General features: G+C 35.6%; 1 protein-coding gene across 1 annotated transcript; it reads right to left on the reverse strand.

Annotated features, from left to right (window-relative positions):
• Positions 1-153: 153 nt before the first annotated feature.
• Positions 154-4,764, reverse strand: LOC107828446 (calcium-binding protein CML37-like). The gene is made up of 2 exons (XM_075221889.1): positions 4,054-4,764; positions 154-686 (listed from the first exon to the last, which is right to left on the reverse strand). The coding sequence occupies exons 1-2, from the start codon at positions 4,602-4,604 to the stop codon at positions 269-271; spliced, it is 969 nt and encodes a 322-aa protein (XP_075077990.1). The 5' UTR covers positions 4,605-4,764; the 3' UTR covers positions 154-268.
• Between the last annotated feature and the right edge of the window lie 19,733 nt (positions 4,765-24,497).

The following is a 24,497-nucleotide window of genomic DNA, read 5'->3' on the forward strand; positions in this document are numbered from 1 at the left end:
AACTTTCTCTATGATAGTCTGACCAAAGCGCCAGCCTACCATTGTAGGAGACATTTTTTTCTAGTCTATGGAGGCAGAAGTAAGCATCTGTTTCCAGCAAAAGTTGAAAGTTGAAAGTAGAATTAGTTAAGACCACTAAGTTAAATTGTGAAATTGTGCAACCAAGAAATTCTTTTCAATTATGAATCTACAAAATGAAAAACATTAATCAGAATTATTTGAGCTCAAGAATCATATTATGTACACAAATATTTCTCTCTGAACTCTTCTAAGTTGTCATCATAACTCTGAATTCATCAAAGCTGAGAACTCCATCTCCGTTGATATCAAACCTCCGTATCATAGCCTTGCAATTATCAATGGAAGTTGACTCACCGAGTCGACTCAACATCATCTTCAAGCTCTTAGGAGTAATGTAGCCACTCCCCTCCATTTCATACATTCCAAATGCTCCTATCAATTCACTCTCCTTATTTCTCTCCTCTTCCATTCCTTCCATTAGTTTTGTAAAATCCTCCAAACCCAACAATCCATCCCCGTCGGAATCCGATAGCCTCACCGCCATCTCCGCCTCCTCCACCGTCAGTTCGCCTCCTACCGCCTTCACACACCTCCTGAGCTCAGCCGGTGACACTTTTCCATCTCCATTCTCGTCAAAGTATGTAAATACCCTCTCTAACTCGCCACTATTATTACTTTTGCTACTACTACTCATCGAAAGACAATCAGTAGTAATAGTTGTTGTTGTTGTCATCGTCGTTGCCTTTTTGAGTGAAAACCTCTTCCTTAATCTTGAGAATGTTGACTTATTTTCAGCACTAGGTACAAAAATTTACTTAGTAGTACACATGCTAACAACCACGTTTTTTTAGACTCTCTTATATTTCAAGATTGTTTGAGATGTAAGTAAGAATACGAGTAGTAAGTTGTGAAAAGGGTTGAACTTGAAACAAAGAAAACTTGGGAAATTTTTAGTTAAAAAGCACTTGAAAAACAACAAAGGATATGTGGGATGAAGAAAGAAGAATGGGATATTTATAATAAACAGATTAGTATGTACTGGGCTGAAGAATGAACAAGAAGGAAAGCAGAAAGTGGAGTCGGCATATTCCGTGGGCTTACCACGTATAGAAACTTGTACGGCGTTTGCTTCTGGAAAAATACAAAAATATATAGAAGATTGAAAAGTAAACGACCAACACGCTATGAAAGATGACAATGATGCGAGAATAAGTTTTTGCAATGTGGGATAATCCTTATCTTGAAGTCAAAATTGAGGCTTTTAAATATAGAATATTCTTATTAAATTGAATTTGTTATGCATCTCTTCCTTACCATATTTCGTTTATTGTTTTAATAATATTTGGTGTAAGTGGTGCTGAACTAAAAACTATATTGGGCATATTGTTTCTTGTTTATTAGTGCACCTTTTTACCATTCTTTTTGGTCTAAGGAGTGAGGTGAGACAGGAGAATTTTGAACTATGACATGTCTTCTATGTAACAAAAAGTTTAATGGTCTTAACGTTTAGTTATCTGTATGTAGATTCTTTTTCATTTCTAGTTTTATCTATTTAACGCATATCTACTGTTTTTTTTTTCTATTTTTCTTTTGAAAAATATACTACATTTTGAGTTTTTGTTCGGGCGTACCGGTACGAGGAACTTGGGTTGAGTGGAATGAGTAGAAATAGGGCAAAAATCAATTTTAGTCCACGGTCAAAATATTTATATTTGATAGCCGTAAAAGTGTTTAAAGTTTAGTATATTTTTTTGTATATAACACACACACACACACACACACATATATATATATATATACATATATTTTTTTACTATTATTTTGAGAGTGACTACACATTATCATTTTCCTGTAGAAATATTCCTCAAACTTTGATGAGTAATTTCCAGTTGATCGGGTGAACGCATAATACGGGTTCATCTGAACTCAGTACTTTTGATGCGAATTATAATTTTATGTATAAATTTCCTTAAAATCGTAAGTAACGGTAAATATGAACTTATAACTTTAAAATTACATTAGGTTTAATGCTAGTAACTCTAAAAGTTGAATACATAGAACTTGAATGTTGACTAATTTTGATGTGTGTAATTATAAGGCAAATCACATGTACCATGTTAAATAATTGATTGACAGGAACCCATTTTCATACTTCCAACTCCTATGACTTGGAAATTCATGTGATTTGATCTCAACGTTATACCATTGACATCTTTGAAGTCAATTATTATCTGTATACTCCTATGCATTCGCAGGTGCTTAGGATAACGGCTAGACAAAGGGCGCATGGCTAATTTATTCTTTATATAAATAATAACGCAACATTTATCCTTTGTTTTTTTTGTAAATCTTTATATAATATGAAATATATTTGGTTTCCAATATTAAGTTCTAAAGTATTAATATTGGTATAATTTAAGCTGTCCACGTACTTTTAAATACAGAACAAGAATCGCATGCTAGCAATATATTTATAAGAGTATGTCAAGATAAAAATGCGCATATGTTAGCTAAGCCACCAAGTAAAAATAAAAGCTTCAAAAATGGGATAACACAAAGTTGGAGGATGATGTTTGGCCATAATTCTATATTTTTAGTACATTACTCGCCTTATATATTGTTACTTTAGTGGTTAATTGTATGATATTTGAGCTAAATTATATTATTTTATGTGTAGGAGCATCGAAAGACAAAGACGAGTGAAGGTTGCACGAAAAGAGAGCAAAAATACAAGAAAATAGCATAACAACACACGAAGTACCCAAGCATAGTGCAAGCCAAGCATCGCCAGCTCTATAGCACGCTGCTCCTCGCTATAGACCTCGCCCCGCCTGGCTTATTAAGACGAGCTCAACTTGGCTTAAGGCCGGGTCCCCAGTCCGCGAATAAATTATTTCCTAATCAATTTTGGACTTGCAGACTTCTATCTTAGCCTATAAATACTCCCTAAATATGTCTAAGAAGGAGGTTGGACATTTTTGAGAGGGGATTCGACCTAAGAAGGCAAGAACACACTAGGAGCAAAGTGGAGAATTCTTCTACGAATGTTTCACTGTCTTCTTCTAATTTTTCATTATTGGTTATGAATTTTAGTATTTTAGTTTTACATACTATTATGAATAGCTAATGTGTTATCTCAGATTTTGATGAAACTTTTTGTTGGATAAATTCTTGTTATATTTTTATATAATTGAACCGTTGGATTTTTCTACTTGTTCAACTATATGTTTATTGTTGTTGATCTAATGGTCATCAATTGATTGTGCCTATTTAGTGTGTATTGCTTGGAAAATGGTACACAATTAGGTAGTTGTTGAATAATATCACTCCTAACGTATATGAGGAATCAATACGGAGGGTTTAAATGTGGGATTAGAAATAACGAAACCTTGGTGTGATCTTAGTGAGCGGTGAACTGTCAGCTAGCATAGTTCGGAAGAATACGTCTAGTAAATTGTGGTAGCTGCTCGGAAGAGAATTACGACACCCGAAGTACTCACGATCGGTAGAGAATACTTAGGCGATATTATAGGAGAGATAGCGGGAAGGATTCCGACAATTGGAAAAATCATAACTTTAAGCCTCCTTAATCTTGTCTCCAACCCTTAGTCTTGTTAGTTGATAATTTTAGTGCTTTTAGTATTTGTTATTAATTAGTTTAAAATAAAAAAAATTACAATCTTTATAGCTAAAAAATTATTTGAACTTGTATTTTTTTAGCAATATTGAACAGTTGTAGCTAAGTATTAGTTCTATTTGGGATTCGACTTCGAACTTTTAGGCCGGATTATATTTGCAACGACCGCTTAATCCTTTGCGAGATTAGAGGCCCCTTGGTATTACAAGTTATGAAAATGAATCTATGGAAGTATAAGTAACAACGGAAAACCATTCATCAGAATTATATTTTGAGCTCAAGAATCATTTTATCCTTCTATTAATTAAGAAACAAGGCCAAAGAATTATGAACATATACAAAAAGTATATTTGTGTATTTTAAATTCTTGTTAAGTTGTCATCATAGCTTTGAACTCATCAAAGCTGAGAACTCCATCTCCATTGATATCAAACCTCTGAATCATAACCTTACAGTTGTCAATGGAGGTTGACTCACCGAGTCGACTCAACATCCGCTTCAAGCTCGTAGGAGTAATGTAGCCACTCCCTTCCATTTCATACATTCCAAATGCTCCTATCAACTCACTCTCTTTATTCCTCTCCTCTTCCATTCCTTCCATTAGCTTTGTAAAATCCTCCAACCCCAACAATCCATCCCCGTCGGAATCCGATAACCTCACCGCCATTTCCGCCTCCTCCACCGTCAGTTCGCCTCCTACCGCCTTCATACACCTCCTTAGCTCAACGGGTGAAACCTTGCCGTCTCCGTTCTCGTCAAAGTACGTAAATACCCTCTCTAACTCGCCACTATTATTGCTTCTGCTACTACTACTCATCGAAAGCCGATCAGTAGTAATAGTTGTTGTTGTTGTCGTTGCCTTTTTGAGTGAAAACCTCTTCCTTAATCTTGAGAAAACAGACTTGTTTTCAGCACTAGGTACAGAAATTGATTCCATAGTACACATGCTAACAACCAAGTTTAGACTACTCTTTCTTGTTCAAGATATATAGTTTGAGATGTAAGTAGGATAAGTTGTGAAAAGGGTTGAACTTGAAACAAAGAAAACTTGGGAAATTTTTATGGTCAAAGGTCTTGAAAAACAACAAATGATATGAGTATGAAGGAAGAAGAAGAATGGGATATTTATATGGAACATTAGTTTGTGAGCTGGGGAATGTGGGGGGAAGGGGAGCAGAAAGTGGTAGTTAGTGGCAACTAAAATATGACGGTCCAAAAGTCGGCATTTTCCGTGGGCTTACCACGTATAGAAACTTGTACGGCGTTTTGTTTTCTAGAAAAATACAGAAATAGGTTCTTACAAGTTTGAAAAGTAAAAGGGAACACGCTATGAAAGATGACAATTATGTGAGAAAGAGCTAAGTTTTGGGATAAGTCTTATCTTGAAGGCTAACAGTGGATATAATATCTAAATTCATCTAATGTCATGCGAAATTGAGTTTTTTTAACAAATAGAATGTCGTATTTGAATTTGACATGCATCTCTTCTTTCCCGTGTTTCTTACCCTCTTTATTTTTTTTATAATAAAATTTTGGCGTAGGTGGGGCAGAACTATGGTTTGTGTTTTTGTTCTGTAAAACTAAAACCAACATTTGGCATATTATTTCTTGTTTGTTATCCCTCCGTTTTAATTTAGATGAGTAATTTGACTTGACACGAAATTTAAGAAAAAGAATAAGATTTTTAACACTTGTGGTCTTAAAAGGTTAAGAAGTAAAAACTTTGTGGGGCCATGATATTTGTGTGGTTATAAAAACTTCTCATTAAGGGTAAAATGGGTAAAATGAAGAGTTTAAAGTTGAATTATTTCCAAATTTAAAAATATGTCATTTATTTTGAAATATACTCAAAAGAAAAGTAACTCATCTAATTTGAAACGGATGGTGTACTTGTTAGTATCTTTTTACCTTTCGTTTTGGTCTAAGGAGTGAGGCGAGGTAGAAGAATTTTTAACCATGACATGTCTTCTGTGTAACGAAAAGTTTAATGGTCTTTGCGTTTAGTTTTCTGCAGATTTTTTTCCATCATTCAAGTCTAGTTTAGTTCTATAGTACTACTGTTCTTTTTATTTTTTGCTGAAAATTTTAAATGTAATACTACTTCCCTTGAACGTTTTATTTGGCGTATTGGTACTAGGAATTTGGGTTTGGGTGGAATGAGTAGAAATATTTCTCAATTTTGATGAGCAATTTCCACTTACTACCTGATATTAGGAGAAGTGACACTGGGGGCTTTTAGTTCTAGAAAGTGACAACTATTAACTTTAATGATTGTCAAGGGACATTACAGTTAATTGATCTCAACAATGAAGCTACCTTTTAAAATTTGAAACTTGATACTTGCCTGACATTTAAATAACTGTAAAAATATGAAAGTTCTCATCAGCCTAATCTTATTTAGGAAATGTTAGTTTGAGTGTCCGTATGGATTACTAAAGAACTTGGTTATTTATCGTGTTCCTTAAGCGTAAAGTAAACAAGCAATAAAACGAATATATTGATTTTACGTGAAAAATCACCCGGCTCAAAAGGTGCAAAAATCACGACCTACCACGTAGGATTTTCAACTCCAACTCCACTAAAATAATGAGCCAAAATATATTAATTATAAGACTGTAGTTAAATATTCTCTAGTACTCCTACTACTCCTATTAGATTCACAAGTTACTCTAAAGGCTGATGATCCAATATTGTCACTCTAAATGTATCAATTACAAGCTTAAGAAAAGGCAAATAGACTAGGCTGATGATCCAATATAGTACAAAGCAATAAAACAGAGCAATAGGAGAAATTAAGTAGTGCCAAAAGAAGCCTAGGGCCTTGTCTTCATCATTAGAATAAAATAAACTAAGCATACTGCAAACTACTTAGACTTAAGACAAAAGGAACAAAAGATAAGGCATCAATGGAATATCAAAAGAACTAAGGACACTGGGAAGGAACATGTTCATGGGTGAGCAGCAGAGGGGGTCAAAGCTTTCACAAGGGTGTCAATTTGTTGAGCATGAGCCTCCCTATCTCTTCTGAGCTCTTCCTTGAGTTGCTTTGTTTCCTTTCTCAGCTCATTATTGTCTTCATGATGCTTGGCATTCTCTTTAACAGCCAACTTCAACCTTTTGCTGAGCTCTGCAGCCTTACTGCTCTCAGGTAGAATAGCAGATCTTGTGGGTCCTCTAGCCTTGATATCCTCATACCCACACTGCTTGAGGGTAACAACATCCAAAACGTCATTGTGGTTTTTAAACTTAAGCTCAGGCAAGGCAATGTTGAGCTTGTCAAACATCCTAGTCAATATGAAACCATATGGCATATCATGCTTGGGTTTGGAAGTATCTGCAGCTCTTTGTATGTGCTGAATCATCAGGCTAGGGAGATTGATAGGTCTACCAGTGTCAAACAGCTTCATCATAGCCATATCCAGCAGAGTAGCTTCATGCCTTCTCTCAGACCTCTGAAGAATGCAGGAATTGACAAAATAAAATAATAATTTGTGGAAGGGAGTCATATCAGTCTTGTACACTTTCTAGGGAGCATCTAGTTCAAACTTTTGGGAGAATTTCCTGGTGACCACAATGCTAGTGTCAACTATGGCTGTCCAACGGGATGGGACTGGACGAGATAAAATTAACGAGACGGGACGATATTTAGCCGGGATGGTGGCGGGACGGGACGGGACGAAATGGGATGGGACATACGGGACGAAACGGTAGGCCCGTCCCGTCCCACTAACAAACGGGATGGGACGGGACGGGTTCGCGGGCCTTAAGTGCCGTTTTAAAAAAAAAATTTTATTTAAGCATTAAGCTTGGCAATGGCTAGTTTTTTGACAATAAACTTAAAAGATAAAAGGAAATTAGGAAACTAAGTAAAGAATTATAAAATATTAAAACAAAAAACTTGTAATGAAATATTCTAGTAATTATAAATTTATTGTAGAGTTATAATATATTTAATATCATTTTAAGCCATTAAGTAACTAAGTAAGAGTGTAAGACAATTCATAAAAATAATTCAACGCTTAGAGCCTTTTATTTTATTAATAGAACTTTCAAATCTCACATACAAATATAATTCTATTGAAGAACACCTAATCTACGCAGCCACCTTCTAGGAAGGGTTCTGTTTGAACTAGGCCTCTTAGTAGCCAATTACAAATTATCATGCTAATATTTGTAAGCTCATATATAACTTCGTTGTAACTTATCTATAATTTCTCTCGGACATTGTTCTAGAATTGGCAATGTTGATTGATGTTCCATGAGTTCCATGCCGTCATCGCTCCGAGTGCTAAGTATCTCATTGTATTCTTCTTCTTCCCTAGTTGTTAATTTTTCAAAACCAAGATTTTTTCTTTCTGAATTAATCCAATCTATAAATAATACGGAAATCTCTAGGCTGTCCTCCGCTAATGAATGCCTATGATTTCCGATTTAAAATCTTGCCACGCTAAAAGTACTCTCTGATGCTACTGATGATGCTTGAATAGCCAGACCGAGATTGACTCTGAGTTGGAGCTTGTGTTGCAGGACTGGTGGGTATTTCATCTAATTCTTCTTCCTCATTTTCTTCATCCTCATTTTCTTCGTCTTCAATAAAAATATCATTGCCAAATTATCTTTGTAAAGTTTCATGATCTAGTTGTTCTCCGAAATTAATATTATAACATGCGGGGGGTTAGAAAAATGAAGTTTCATCAACATGAGTCATTTTATCTATATGTTTTCTAATTCTAGGAGAAGGGTTAGGATTAGGATTACTACTACTTTTACCTTTACTACTTTTTTTACTAATTTTTTTAAAGCCAAATACATTTAGGTGCCATAAAAATATGAAAATTAAATTTAAAAAGTTAACACAAAAATTAAACACACAAATGAAATACGAAAATAGAACACGTAAAGTAAACACAAAAATTAAGCACTAAAATGATGCGCAAAAATTATATATTAAAATTAGGAGATGGAACGAGTGCACCGTGATTAAATATTGAAACTTGAAGAAATTGCCCAAACTATTGCTCCAAATACTTGATAAATTAATTTGAAGCTTGAAAGTTGCTCCAAATATTTGTCCAAATACTTAAAACTTATCACTTGATTGCGAAAAAATTGAGAGAATAATATAGATAGAATGAAAAGGATTTGAGAGAGAATAATTTATTTTTGTGGGAAGAAATGAAGAAGGATTGGGGTATTTATAGTAGAAAATAGGGCTAAAGTGTAATTTAATAAACTTAGGGTCAAAGTGTAATTTAATAAATTTAGGAGTTAAATTAAAAGTTCAGGGAGAGGAGATAGGGGTGTTTTGGGGGGCAGGGGCCAAAAATGACCGTTTATAGTTGTTACCAACAATTTATTCTGAAAAAATATCATTGGCCAACTGCTCCTTTTTTTAAAAAAAAATAAGCAGGTTGGCAGGACATGACGGGATGAGACCGGCTCCTTAACGGGCCGGCCCGCCGGGATAAAATGGCAGCCCATCCAATGTCCCGTTTAATAATAGGCCCAATCACATTTAATTTTCGTGTGCCAGAACGGGATGGGACCGGGATGGCCAAATCTCAAGGAAGAGATATTCAGAAGCATTCCCAGTTCCTTAAAATCAGAAAGATTATCATTAGCAATTTTTAATTCCTTTTCAAGCTTATCCTGCAGATCACTCATTTTTCCTTTGCCATGTATATCAGGAGACTTCTCATTCTCAGAAGTAAGCTCAAGAACCTGGTTCTTAAGGTCTTTGACCTGTTTCTCTAAACTAGCTTTGTCAGATTCAAGCTATTTGATATCAAATTTGACACAAAAAATGTTGCTTATTAGCTTATAATTTCCAGTACTCATTTTATCCATTTTATTTATTAAGGTCACAATTATGGCCATCAGTTATTTTTTGGACATAGCATGAATATTTTCTTTCAAGTCAGACATACTTACATGATTTGCTTCATCTTCAGTTTCTAAATCACTCATGGCCATCATTCCTATCACTTCTTCCTCTGTTTTGGATTCTTCAATCGCCATCAAATCCACTTTGATGTTTTCATTTCCAAAGTCAGTTTCCAAGGTTCTCCATATATCATGAGCAGAGATGCAAGAGGACACTCCGAGGAGAGTGTTTCTAGACAGGCTTCTGTAGAGCAGGTCCTTTGTTTTAGTATTTTTCTGAACTAGCTGCTATCTTTCTCATCGTATTCCTCTTCTCTTTTGCTGCACTTGTTACCTTCACTATCCAATTTATTTGCGAGAATTGGTCCATGACTTACAGTTACCCATAGGTCAAAGTCAGTAGCCTGAATAAATGTTTCCATACGTAGCATCCATTCATCATAGTGGTGTTCATCAAACAAAGGAGGCCTTCCAATGCATTTCAAGCTGTACTAGGGGTTCTGTCTTCACAGCTTGGTGTTCATTAATCATAACATAGAGACTTATAGCCTCATCCTCCTTTTCTTCCTCTTGATCACTTCTACTATCCTAATAAGCTGCCAAGAATGCCTGCTTCATTGCTTCAGTAAATCCTTTGCCTAGGATTTTTCCTTTGTTGGAACCTTTTTCTCTCATCTTCTTCCGTTTCTCTTTTTCATCTCGTTTTTTCCTCCGCTCAATTTCCCTCATTGGGCAGTCCTTGACCATGTGATCTAGCTTGCCACACTTGTAGCACCCATCATAGTTAGCTTTGTCGATCTGTTTGGGCTTACTATTGGTCTCTCTCTTGGATGCACTTTTGAAATTCTTCATGAACCTCTTGAACTTGGAAAACATTGCTAGACCAGGAACATCATAGTCAGATTCATCATCCACACTCTCTTTAAGAACCAAGGCCTTATCCTTCTTTGGTTCTTCCTTGCGCAGTTATATCTTTCTCATTTCATGAGTTTTTAAGTTTCCAACCAACTCATCATGTGAGATTTTGTCCAATTCCTTGGCTTCCTAGATTGTAGTGACTTTTGATTCTAATGAAGCTGGAAGGATTTTTAGAACTTTGCTAACCAACTCTTCTGAAATAAACACCTTTCCAAGTAATTTCAGTTCATTGGTTATTATAGTGAACCTAGTCATCATATCCTGGATGGGCTCAGACTCCTTCATGGAGAAAAGCTCATAGTTTCTCACGAATAGCTCAATCCTTGATCTCTTTACTTAGTTTGTTCCTTCATGAGCAGTTTGGAGTGAATTTCATATCTGATTCGCATTAGGGCACACAGAAATTTTATTGTACTCATCAGAACCAAGTCCATAGATAAGGATTTTCTTAGCCTTTGCATACTTCTCCATTATTCTGAAATATTCTTCCATAAACTCGGGGAGGTCCTTAGGAACTGTTTCATTTTGTGCATTTTATTTATTAGAAATCAAAGGACCTTGGTTCACTATGGTCCATAGTTCATAGTATTCAGCTGTGAGGAAGTCTTCCACTCTTTCTTTCCACCACCTGTAATATTTTAAATTGAATAGGGATGGCCTGGTAGTTTATTGTCCTTCATTAAATCCAGATGGATCACTCATCTTGCTTCCAAGATCTCTCTAGGTGTTAGCCGTGTAAATGAGAGAACCATCTATGATACCAATTGTTAGTTTGAATGCCCGTATGGATTACTATAGAACTTAGTTCTTTACCGTGTTCTTTAAGCGTAAAGTAAACAAGCAATAAAATGAACACAACGATTTTTACGTGGAAAATTATCCGGCTCAAAAGGTGCAAAAACCATGACCTACCACGTAGGATTTTCAAATCCAACTCTACTAGAACAATGAGCCAAAATGTATCAATTACAAGACTGTAGTTAAATACTCTTTAGTACTCATACTACTCCTATTTGATTCATAAGTTACTCTAACTTGTAAAGCAAAATACTCACTCCAACTCACTAATTGTTTATGACACTTGATTATAACTCAATTTCCTAAAATACATTCACTAGACTGAATCAGGATGAATACAAAGCAAGTAATCAACACAAGTAAAGGACTTATGACTCTTTAGTTGATGTGTAAAGGGATAGTTCAGAAGTCCAAAGTCGATCCTATTTAAAACACAACTTGAGATCTTCTAGGAGTCCTATTCACAGCCATCTTCCTCTTTGATAGGACTCCTGTTGTTCCAAGGATTCCACAAGCTTTGAAACTTTTGTCTCTGGCTAAATTATCCGTATCTTCTTGAGCAACGACCCTTATCACTTATAACAGTCATCTTCCACCAAACTCGGATCTGGGTAACTTTGAGATAAAGTTACTGTCTTGAACAGACGCACAAGTATCATGGAGCTGATTCTTTCTCCTGAGAAGCTGGTTCTTCTGAACAGTTAAGCAGCTATGTTGAAGACTTGGTTCTTTGAACATTTAGTCATACTTTGTCAATCATTAATACTCCAATACTCAACAAATTCCTCATTTTTTATGATGACAAACTTTGTACATAGCAGAACTAGGTAATCACGTCAAAGAATCAGATAATGTTTGTTCACAACTCACTCACAACCTTCCAACTTTATCAGGAAATATATGTACGTTGACAAAAATGGTCAAAATCTTTTTCATCATTCCTCCAAGGGAAAATCCTTCATTATTTCTTGGGAAAAGGTCCAAATATATTATGGAACTCTGCAAAATTAGTCATTGAAGCCCTCCATTAATAGTACTAGTAGATTATATCAGAGACGTCTTGATCATTTGATAAAGTTCTATTTATTCATACTAGAATCCTTTAAATTCCATGCATCGAAATAATTGAAACTTATTTATTGTTTAACTTAAAATTTGATTATTAAGCTAAATCAAGTATATTATATAATAAGGCCACAAGCAATGGATTCAATTCAATTAAGCTGGCTTTGTCAATGAAAATAGATAAATGAGAGAAGACAATGTAATAGCAATGAAGAAGAAATAAAAGGAATTCTTATTAGTGATTCTATGAAGAGTGTATGCAATTGATCGAGACATTCTCAAGGACATATAATAACAATTTCTGTAACAATGTGAATTTAAGTATTTGAATGGGGTACAATCGTGGGGGGAAAGGAGTATTTATTGAGTAAATCTAGTATAATTGCCCCCTAACATCTCGCATGCCCGTTATAGTTGTTAACCCGAAAAACGGATATAGTTGAATTTGTATGTATTTCTAAGGATACGTGGAGATCCATGCTCGAGGCTTCGATCTTACCGAAGAGATAAAAAAGTCTAAAGATCTTGAAACCGATATTGGAGCCTTGGCTTCCGATGATGATGATGATGGGAGCAAGAGTGGGTCTGAGAGTAGGGAGGAGCCCGATGGAGAAGAGACTACCCCCAGAGTTAATTAAGGTTTTTTCTATTTTGATTTTTTGTGTTGGGTCCTGATAGGACGTTGTAAATACTCTTATATATATATAAAGTTTTTTTCCTTTCCCAACTTGTCTCTGTTTTATTTTCTTCCTTGTGAAGATTTTGTTTCATTCACGCCTTATGAAAATTTTCATAAGTTTGAGGCCTTAGGCAATTTGATCAAATTCGGACCTTGTAGTCTTTATAACCGAGTGAGTACTTGCTCGAACTCAAAGTAAGAGTGGCCCTTAGGCTTTATGGTCGGGTGAGTGTTTTGCTCGAACTCAAAATAATTGTTAGCCCTTAGACTTTATGGTCGATCGAGTTCTTTGCTCGAACTCGGAATAATTGTTAGCCCTTAGACTTAGTAGTCGAGTGAGTGATTGCTCGAACTCGAAGTAAGAGTAGCCCTTGGGCTTTATTGGTCGAGTGAGTGATTTCTCGAACTCAAAGTAAGGTAGCCTGTATGCTTAATAGTCGAGTGAGTGATTGCTTGAACTCGAAGTAAGGTAGCTCGTAGGCTTAATGGTCGAGTGAGTAATTGCTCGAACTTGAAGTAAGGTAGCTCATAGGCTTAATAGTCGAGTGAGTGATTGCTCGAACTCAAAGTAAGGTAGCTCTTAGGCTTAATAGTCAAGTGAGTGATTGCTCGAACTCGAAGTAACGTAGCCCGTGTGCTTTATAGTCGAGTGAATGATTGCTCGAACTCGAAGTAAGGTAGCCCGTAGGCTTAATAGTTGAGTGAGTGATTGCTCGAACTTGAAGTAAGGTAGACCATAGGCTTAATAGTCGAGTAAGTGATTGCTCGAACTCCAAGTAAGGTAGCCCGTAGGCTTAATAGTCGAGTGAGTGATTGCTCGAACTCAAAGTAATGTAGCCCGTAGGCTTTATAGTAGAGTGAGTGATTGCTCGAACTCAAAGTAAGGTAGCCCGTAGGCTTAATAGTCGAGTGAGTGATTGCTCGAACTCGAAGTAAGGTAGCCCGTAGGCTTAATAATCGAGTGAGTGATTGCTCAAACCCGAAGTAATATAGCATGTAGACTTTATAGTCGAGTGAGTGATTACTCGAACTCGAAGTAATGTAGCCTGTAGGCTTTATAGTAGAGTGAGTGATTGCTCGAACTCAAAGTAAGGTAGCCCGTAGGCTTAATAGTCGAGTGAGTGATTGCTCGAACTCGAAGTAATGTAGCCCGTAGGCTTAATAGTCGAGTGAGTGATTGCTCGAACTCGAAGTAATGTAGCCTGTAGGCTTTATAGTCGAGTGAGTGATTGCTCGAACTCAAAGTAAGGTAGCACGTAGGCATACTAGTCGAGTAAGTGATTGCTCGAACTCGAAGTAAGGTAGCCCGTAGGCTTAATAATCGAGTGAGCGATTGCTCGTACTCAAAGTAATGTAGCCCGTAGGCTTTATAGTCGAGTGGGTGATTGCTCAAACTCGAAGTAAGGTAACTTGTAGGCTTAGTAGTCGAGTGCGTGATCGCTCGAACTTGAAGTAATGTAGCCTGTAGGCTTTATAGTCGAGTGAGTGATTGCTCGAACCCTAAGTAAGGTAGCCCGTAGGCTTAATAGTCGAGCGAATGATTGCTCGAACTCAAAGTAATGTAGCCCGTAGGCTTTATTGAGCTTGATCTCATTGATATTTTAGTTGGCAGTCCCCGATTTAGAGGGTAAGTTTTTCAAATTCTTTCGGTCGTGGTCGGCCCTTAAGCCTGTTTGAATCATGAAGTAGAACGAACTTTCCAAAATATGAGATATCGGTAAATAAGAAGTTTCTCTTTATAAATCATTATACATGTGTCTGTATTTTGTGCTAGGGTTCGATCAAAGGCTATGTGGGCAAGGTTCGTTTTGACCATTTGGCCCTACACTTTTCCCTATTGAGACCCTGTTTGACATGAAGTAAATTTTTTGTATCGAACTTGATTTATTCGATGGTAATGCCCCCCAGTATTCGAGGTTGATTGTAAAGAGGCCTCAAATACTGTTGAATTGTACTAAGTTAGCACGATCAATAGTTGCCTTATTAAAAACCTTGCCGAAAAACCCATTTGGGACAAAAACCGGTCTAAAGGAAAAAGAGTGCAACACGTGCTTTCAAGCCTAAGGTTTCGTGTTGAATAATTCATCTATGTTCCTGGTCGTACTCCTGCAAGAGTTAGTTTCAAAATATAAACGAGCATGGGAGGGTCGTACCTTAGCAGTAGTATCGTTTTAGGTGCGACACGTTCCAATTGCTTGGTAGTTGTTTGCTGTTTATAACACCGAGCTTGTAGGATCCTTTGCCGACGATTTTGAGTACCTGATATGGTCCTTCCCAGTTCGGATCCATTTTTCCTTCATTTGGATTTCGGGTATTGAGGGTGACTTTCCTTAGCACTAAGTCCCCGATTTTAAAATGGCGAAGATTGGTTCTTCGATTATAGTATCTTTCGATCCGTTGTTTTTGGGCGGCCAATTGGTATAACTTGACATAAACCGTAAAATCGAAGTAGAAATATCAAATATTGACTGTAAAGAATGAAGAATAAGCAAAGTTGAAAGGGGGATGATTTATGAACAAACAAGATGAAATAATGTATGAAACTCAAAAGGATAATCTTTCAATATGGGAATGTATCAACAATATTTTAGTTACAGTGTATGAATGACTTGATAGATCTTGACCCCTTACAGAAATAATAGTCATTCCTCTTATAGTGGAGTGATCCTACTTTAGATATAATTAAAAATACATAGTGGGAAACCTATGTTAAATCAACTTTTCCCTAATTCCCGACGATCTCTCCCTTAGTACGGTTGTAACGACTCTTGTCTATGAGCTTGATATTGAATCGAGCTCGATATTGACTTGAGCTCGATTTTGACTCAGGGTCCGGTATTGATTCGGGTTTGATATTGGTCGGTCTTTGGCTCTTAAGCTCAATAACGTCGCTTCGCATCATAGTTTGATTTTGGATTCGAGCTCGGTAATAACTTCGAAGTCGGTATTGATCGGTCCCTGAAACTGGAAGCTCGGTAACCTGGCTTCGGATCTCATCCTGATAGTATGAAGACGCTTTTCGGTCCATTATGTTCCCATCTTGACCAGTCATATGAAAGCCGAAATCGATTTTTACCGTATACAATAACATTATCGGTTCATCCCGTGTGTTACGCCCGGTGGATTTGTAACTATCGCCAAATCCCAGATATTTCGAAATTTTGTGAACTTGCAAATCGTCTTTTTTAGACACTGATAATTATCTGGATGGTCTCCCCCGAAGTAATAGTGTCTGATCATGGTAAGCTCAATCCAGGATATACTTCTCAATCGATACTTCGGTTCTTTAATCAAAGTTGATCTGTCCGACTCGAAGGTAACTAGGAAATACTTGTCACGTGTCGATTATTGTGCTTGCCACGTATTACGACAGTATTTTTACTAATACAATATATCCTCCTCATTTTTACCCGTAGACTAGGTCTTTCCCCCTTAGGGCATAACGTGTTTTCTAATTATTGATTAACAGAAAACTGTTTTGGTACTTTAACCCCTATCATTAGGAACTCATGTGATTGGACCAACAATACTGATTTTAAAAAAGTCCCGACAATTTTTTACATCCAATTACTAGATGGAGTTTTAGTATTTTTTTTCTTTCTAAAGTATGATGCAGAGTACTATCATGGCAATAGTAATGAGAATAGTTGAATGTCCCAACTCATTAATTCCAGTGGGCAAATTAATTAACTGTATATATAATTGCCTCTTATCCCTTACCATGAACGCATCGCATTGGCTACATAAGTGCATATAGAATAAATGATTTCCCCCTTAATTTCAGTCGGCAAAAGGAATTCATTTGTTTTTTTGTTTTTTTTTGCTTTATTAGAAAGTATTCATCAAATGGGAAAATTCACTTGTTCAAGTCATACATACCAAGCATTATCGCTCTTAGAACCTTCCTTTCTTTCCTACATTTGTTATTTTTGGACTTCTTCTAAATCTGTTCGACGAATGTCAGATTGATGTGATTATATTATAATGAACGTATATATTGAAAATTTAGTTGAGATGGCGCATTACCAAATCGTAAAGTATAATGCAATAAGCTGAAAACCAGAAATAAAAAAAGATCAAATCACATGTACTATATGTTTATTAATTGATTGACAGGCACCCATTTTCATACTAATTCAACTCCTATGAGGCTATGACTTGGGGATCATGTGATTGAAGGTCAACGTTAGACCGTTGACAACTTCAAAGTCCATCATATATTCTAGTACCTATATACACTCCTATGTCTAAGGGTGTTTATCGGGCAGATATTTACGCTTAACGTTTCTGCTTATCGGTTATAATGTAGTAATTTGCTAGCCAATCAATAAGACATCGGGCAGATTGGTATCGGATTAGAAATTATCGGACGGTTATCGGGCGGTTTATCGGCTAAATCAAATAGACAATAAAAAAAAGTAGATAACTAGAGATAAGGAAAAATTTAGGTCCAAATTTATTTATATAATGTATTCTAATCCACGTGACATGCAATATCTAGTACAAGGGAGAGTAAATAAGTATATGGTATGGATAAAAAAAATTGACAACTCAATTGAATGAATTTTTTTTTTTTACGAGCAAAACAAGTTAGGTAACTAATGCACAAACAAATCTCCTTCTTATCTCATAGAGAAGTCCATGTGACACATAATCCATGTCTGACCAAATTCATGTTTGAACTTTGAAGAGCAGACTATTGAGAGAGACAAGTGCTGCAAGTGTTGAATTGAGAAATTAGGGATTTAGTGTTTCAAGTAGTACTTTATATACATAGAGATAAAAGTATAAAAATAAAAATTCTTAACGGGTTAACGGTTTATCCGATAAGAAAATTGAGTAATCCGCCCCTAAATTGTTAAGTCATTAAATATAATATTTCAATCGGTTCACCAACCATTACCCCGATAACCCGATACCAATAAGCAAATTTTGCTGTTTGATTAACGGTTACGGTTCGATTTTGAACAACCCTACATATGTCTTAGCATGTGCTAAGGATAAGGCAAAAGGTCACACATCTGATTTAATCTTTATATAATTAATTAATATAACATTTGATTCTTTGGTATAACTAATGCAATGTTTTATTTCAGAATTAAACATAGGGAGTATTAAACCGATGTAACTTATGTAGTCCGTTTTCTTTTACATGGTGATAGAAAATGAAATAATAATATATGTATTAGCAATATATTTACAAGAGACTGTATCAAGATTGTATTACTAAAATCTGGCTTTGACACATGGATATGTTATATTGCGTCACGATATTGTTTGGGATAGGTTTTATCCCAGGGTTAAACAAGCGACAGAACTCTATCCCCACGTGAAATATTTTTGACTCGATACATTACTAGAAACACAATATTTTCCACGGAAAAATTGTTAGTGGCAATTCCCACCGAAATTCAATGGGAAAAGTAAAAAACAATTTCCACGAACAAACAATAACGCTTCCCATTGACTATCCGCGGGAACGTTTTTGCGCAAAAATTCGCGTAATTTATTTTCCTCTGATTCGGTCGAAAAAGTCATTAAAAAAATAATTATATAAAACTAAAAATATTTCCCAGGAAAAACAATGGAAAAATAAAAAATATGTTTTCAAATATTCCCACACTACTAAAAATAGCTTATTTTTGACTGAACATTTCTGACTCATTCGTTCGGAATTTTCAAAAATAATATTTGTTATATTTTTTAAAATTCTTTCAACTATTTTTCCGACAACATTGGTCGCAACGTTTGGCGCAAAAATTCGGGATAAAAAATTACGACGGATTCAGTCGAAAAATTAAAGTCAAACAATTTTATTTGACCATTTGCGTCCGTTTCGGTCGCAATTTTTTTTAACGTTGGTCAAATTATTTTTTTAAAGTTGCGACTGAAACGGTCGCTTGTTTTGCGACGGAATCATTCGCAGATCCTTTTTAAAACCCCAGTCCCGCCCCCCATTTCTTTCTTCTTCTCTTTTCTTTCTTTCTTCTCTCTTCTTCCTCCATTGAGAGCCCCAGACCCCCCAGCCCGCTGCTCGCCGGAAAAGGTACGTGGCTTCTTCCCTCTTCTTCCCCAACATCCGCCCCCTTCCCTCACCCCTTCATCCCACCCAACCCCCCACCCCCACCATCGTCCCCATTTTGTTACCCTCCCCCCCATTGTTCCCATCTTGTTATAGAAGACTATAATATTTTAGAATTTATTTAGGAATCTAAATTTTTTGTTGAAAATTACATTAGGAATCCATAGAAAATCACATTTCGAGAATTTATATTAGAAAACTTGCCTCTAGGTTTTAGATACTTTTTAGTTCTCTAATTGAATTAAATTTGATATTAATTTAGGGTTTTCATAGATGTTTATTTAGAATTGACATAGATGTAATAATATTTAAGCTTGAAACTAAATTCACTTTTGAAATTGCGGTTAGTACCTATATGTGGTTTTAACAATTTCGAAGTTCATGTATATGTGGAATTGTTAACTTTAGAGAAGAATGATTTGGAATTGTATAAAGTAGTTATAGTTTAAAGCCTTAGTTTTATATTTAAGAAGTTAAGCTTATTATCACTTCCTAATTTATTAAATGGACTAATGTCACGACCCAAAACCTAACCCGTCGTGATGGCGCCTATCTTGATACTAGGCAAGCCGACCATTCCAAAACACTTTCAAAATTTAACAAAAATGAAGTAAGACATTTAAAATAACCGGAGTTTTTCATAAAAACGGGGGTAAGACCCAAAAAAATATAAGTGCGGAAAAATAGCCTGACATCGGGATGTCACTGAGTCATGAGCATCTAGATATCCAGTCTAATAAAAACAGTGTCTAAGTATCAATACAGAAAAGAAAGAAAACATAGAAGGAGAGACAAGGTCTACGGATGCCGGTAGCTACCTCGTAATCTCCAGTACTTGATCGCGCACGAACACAACGACTTTCGTGATCAAACACATCTGGATCTGCACAAGAAGTGCAGGGTGTAGTATGAGTACAACCAACTCAGCAAGTAACAGAAATAAATAAGGAACTGAGAAGGTAGTGACGAGCTACACCAATAGAGTTCATTTTCAATAATTCCAGAAAAGAATATACATGCTTTCAAATCCGGTAGTTCAAATCAAATCAATTTTATACAATTAAAGTGCAGGTAAATCCGGATAAAGAATCTTTCAGAAATTTCACGACAATGACAAATAGCAACTAAGTGCATCAACAAATGAAAAAACAAGTACAGCCTCTCAGGGCAACAGTCACTCAACTCGTCACAACAGCTCAATCACTCGGCTCTCAGCCCTCAGTACTCACACTCAATAGGTACCTGCACTCACTGGGGGGTGCAGACTCCGGAGGGGCTCCTTTCAGCCCAAGCGCTATATCGCTGCGGCGTGCAGCCCGACCCAATCATATAAGTAGCCATAAGGCTCGTTGCGGCGTGCAACCCGATCCATATACCTCACATATATATATATATATATATATATATATATATATATATATATATATATACAACCCTAAGGCTCGTTGCGGCGTGCAACCCGATCCGTATACATACAGCCCTCAGGCTCGTTGCGGCGTGAAACCCGATCCATATATATACCTACAGCTCACAACTCAGCACTCAGGTCCTAACTCAGTCACCAACCTCTCCAGTCTCTCGGGCACTCAGAAATCATAAAGATAAGACCAACAAAAATAACATAGTGTATCAACAAGAATCAAGAAGAGACTGAGATATGATGCGCAAGTAAAACCATGACTGAGTACAAGATAGCAATTAGTAAATAATTCAACAAATACGCGACCTCTGCGGGTCCTAACGGTGGCATCATGTAGCCTAAGCATGATTTTTAATATGATTTGCAGTCAAATTTCTATAACACATAGAGAGCATATAGCTAACAACAAGTTATCCAACTTTATAGTTCCACGAAATGGATTAAGTCCCAATTCCTACGGTGCACACCCACACGCCCGTCACCTAGCATATGCGTCACCTCCAAATCAATCACATAACGCATAATTCGGGGTTTCATACCCTCAAGACAAGATTTAAAAATATTACTTACCTCAAACCGCGCAAAAATCCTACTCCGCAATGCCTTTGCCCCTCGAATCAATCTCCAAACGTCCCGAATCTAGCCACAAGCAGTACGATATAATTAATATAGGCTAAAACCGGCCCCCGAGCCCATATCTCGAAATTCGATAAAAGTCATAAAATATGAACACCCGTCCACTCACGAGTCCAACCATACAAGAATTACTCGAATCCAACCTCAAATCACCTTCCAAAACTCGAAATTTTAGCCTATGAAGTTTCTACCATATTTTCCCAAATTTACAACTCAAATACCTAATTAGATGATGAAAGTAGCAAAGACTTAAGGCGCTGAATTTACACTCCAGGTATTCCGTCTTCGTCCTGCTCAACTTGAAACCCTTAGACTCAAGAGCCTGTCTCCAAACCTCTAGCCTGTCGTTAACACCGGCTTGCGACTCATCAATCAGAACTATGTCATCGGCAAATAGCATACACCATGGCACCTCCCCTTGAATATGGTGTGTTAATGCGTCGATCACCAGGGCGAATAAGAATGGACTGAGCGCAGAACCTTGGTATAACCCCATTACAATCGAAAAATGCTCAGAGTCGCCTCCTACTGTCCTAACGCGAGTCTTAGCCCCATCATACATGTCCTTAATCGCCATAATGTAAGGAACCGACACACATTTTGCCTCATGGCATCTCTAGAGAACTTCTCTAGGAACCTTGTCATACGCTTTCTCTAGGTCAATAAAGACTATGTGCAGATCCTTCTTCCTCTCTCTGCACAGTTCCACCAACCTCCTAACAAGGTATATAGCTTCTGTAGTCGAACGACCCGGCATGAACTCGAACTGGTTGTCGGATACATACAAAACAGTATATTATCTATATAATTATTTTTTATTGTTGATAAATTTATTTCTTTATTGTCATATTAATTTTTAATAACTCTATTTTTTTCACTAATTAATATAACCAAAAAAGTTTTCTGTCAATCTTCTTTTATGTTTCTACTGAATTATATTTCTCTATTCATTAGTTAGTCACGTAACTATATCTAATAATCTAACTTATCATTTATTTTCCTTACATAAATTATACTCTCTTAGTCCCAATTTATATGAAAGTATTTTACGGGACATGGAGTTTATGAAATAAAGGAAGACATTTGAAACTTGTAATCTAAAATAAATTATATAAATTTGTGGGCTAGCTAGAAATCATCTCATTAAGGATAAAAAGAAAAATCTAAAGTTGAATTGTTACCAAATATAGGAAGGGGTTGACTAAAAAAAAGGAGCCACATGAGTTGGGACGGAAAAAGTATGTTTTTTGGGTTCTCCCATTTCAGTTGTGATGCAATCAACGTTAAATTTATTCAATTATTTGTACTTTATAAAACCAACTTCTCATTTTTTTTTTCATTTCACATCCTCGCTTGTCTAATTTTTCAAAAAACGATGCTCATATATATAGAGTATATAATATTGAGGCTTTTAAATATAGAATATCTTATTTAAATTTGCCATGCATCTCTTCTTTACCATGTTTCTTTTACTACTTGGGGCGTACGTAGAATATATCTGTCGGGTTCAATTGAACTCATAATTTCGATGCGGATTATAAATTTACGGACAAAATTTACTAAAATTATAACAAATAATAGATTTAAACTTAAAAATATAATATGTTTAATACTAAAAAATCTAAACGTTGAATTCATATAAAGTTTAAATCTTTTATCCGATTTTGATTACTTTAATATTATAATACATTTTTGGCGTTGGTGGAGCTGAACTAAAAGCTATTGTTGGCATATTGTTTCTTGTTGGTTACTAGTATCTCTCTTACCTTTCTTTTGGTTCAAGGGGTGAGATGCGGTTGAAGAATTTCGAGCTATGACATATCGTCGATGTAACAAATGTGGTCTTAGCGTTTAGTTTTGTATAGAATCATTTTTCATCATTTAGCTTTAGTTTAGTTTTCCATAGAATGCATATCTAAGATAGTGTTCAATCTTTTTGTTATGTGATGCTTGATAGCAGAGGCGGATCCAGGATTTGAACGTTGTGGGTGTCACTATATATATATATATATATATATATATATATATATATATATATATATATATATATATATATATACACACACACACACACACACACACATCAGAAAGACTGAATAGGAAGAATTGATGATAGTTAATTTTTGGTTAATCCAGTTAGGTCATTTATTTAAAAAGATAAATAAGTTCGATTTTAGTTCAACTTTTTTATGCTTGATTTACTAATTTCTAGATAAAAGTATAAAAAAAACATATTTCATGAAAGTACACCTGCAATTAGAAAACTTCTTAAAGAATATCTTAATTACTATATAATTTTTGTTTGATTTGATTAATTTATCATTATTCTTGGACAAATTTTTCCAATTTAATTGTTGCTTTATATGACAATTATTTCCAAAGCTAAAATTTTAAAGCTATCAATCTATGAGAATCAACTTAAAACCTCTATTAATCATGACACTTTTTTCAAAAGCCAACAAATGATACTATTCAAATTATACTTCAATATATAAATTAATGTTGTATCACAAGAACGAGAGAAATTATAAATTACTTAGAATTTTAAAATTACACATCGAAAGAAATTGCTTATGACAAAAGGTATAACTGTAGGAAGCAAAATGAAGGTTAATATAAAGAAATTTAAAAAAAGAAAGAAGATAGAGGGATTTTAGTAGCAAATAACATGAAGAAAAATTAGGGGGTGGGGGGGAGGAAAAGAAATGGAAGAAGAAATGAGGATCCAAGGCCCAAAATCTAGGGTTAATAAGTAGAAAAAAGAATTTAAAACAAAAGAAAGGGAAAAAAGGCGTCGGAATTGAACCCAGACCCCGCGGTATATTAGAGACTTCAAAAGCAAGTCCTGAACCGTGGCACCCAGATGCCGTTTGCGTAGTTTGGGTGCCACTTTATATATATAACCCATTTTTTTTATAGATATCAACATATTTATTAAGAACTTTTGTCGAAGTGTGCGGGTGGCGTGACATTCCAATCCGACAAGGTAGATCCGCCCCTGTTTGATAGAACATAATTTTATTTATTTTTTAAAAAAGGACGGTTGAAACTTATGATTTTAAAAAAGTCTTAGATATTTGTGTTGGATATAAATCATCTTATTATAAAAATATATTTTACCATCAAATTATTTCTAAAGGAGTATCATTTTTTTGTATAGAACATTTTTCAACTCTGACTATTTTTCTGAATTTCCTCTCAAAGAATCCCTTCACTAATTTCTGGGAAATGGTGTAAATATATCCTTGAATTTTGCGAAATTAGTCGTTCAAGTCCTCCATTAATAGTTCACTTCAAAATGACCTTACAGTTAGTAGATTGTATCCTATATTTCCTTATTATCTATAACGAGTCATTT

Source organism: Nicotiana tabacum, chromosome 9 (assembly GCF_000715075.1).
Source record: "Nicotiana tabacum cultivar K326 chromosome 9, ASM71507v2, whole genome shotgun sequence".
Classification (NCBI taxonomy): Eukaryota; Viridiplantae; Streptophyta; class Magnoliopsida; order Solanales; family Solanaceae; genus Nicotiana; species Nicotiana tabacum.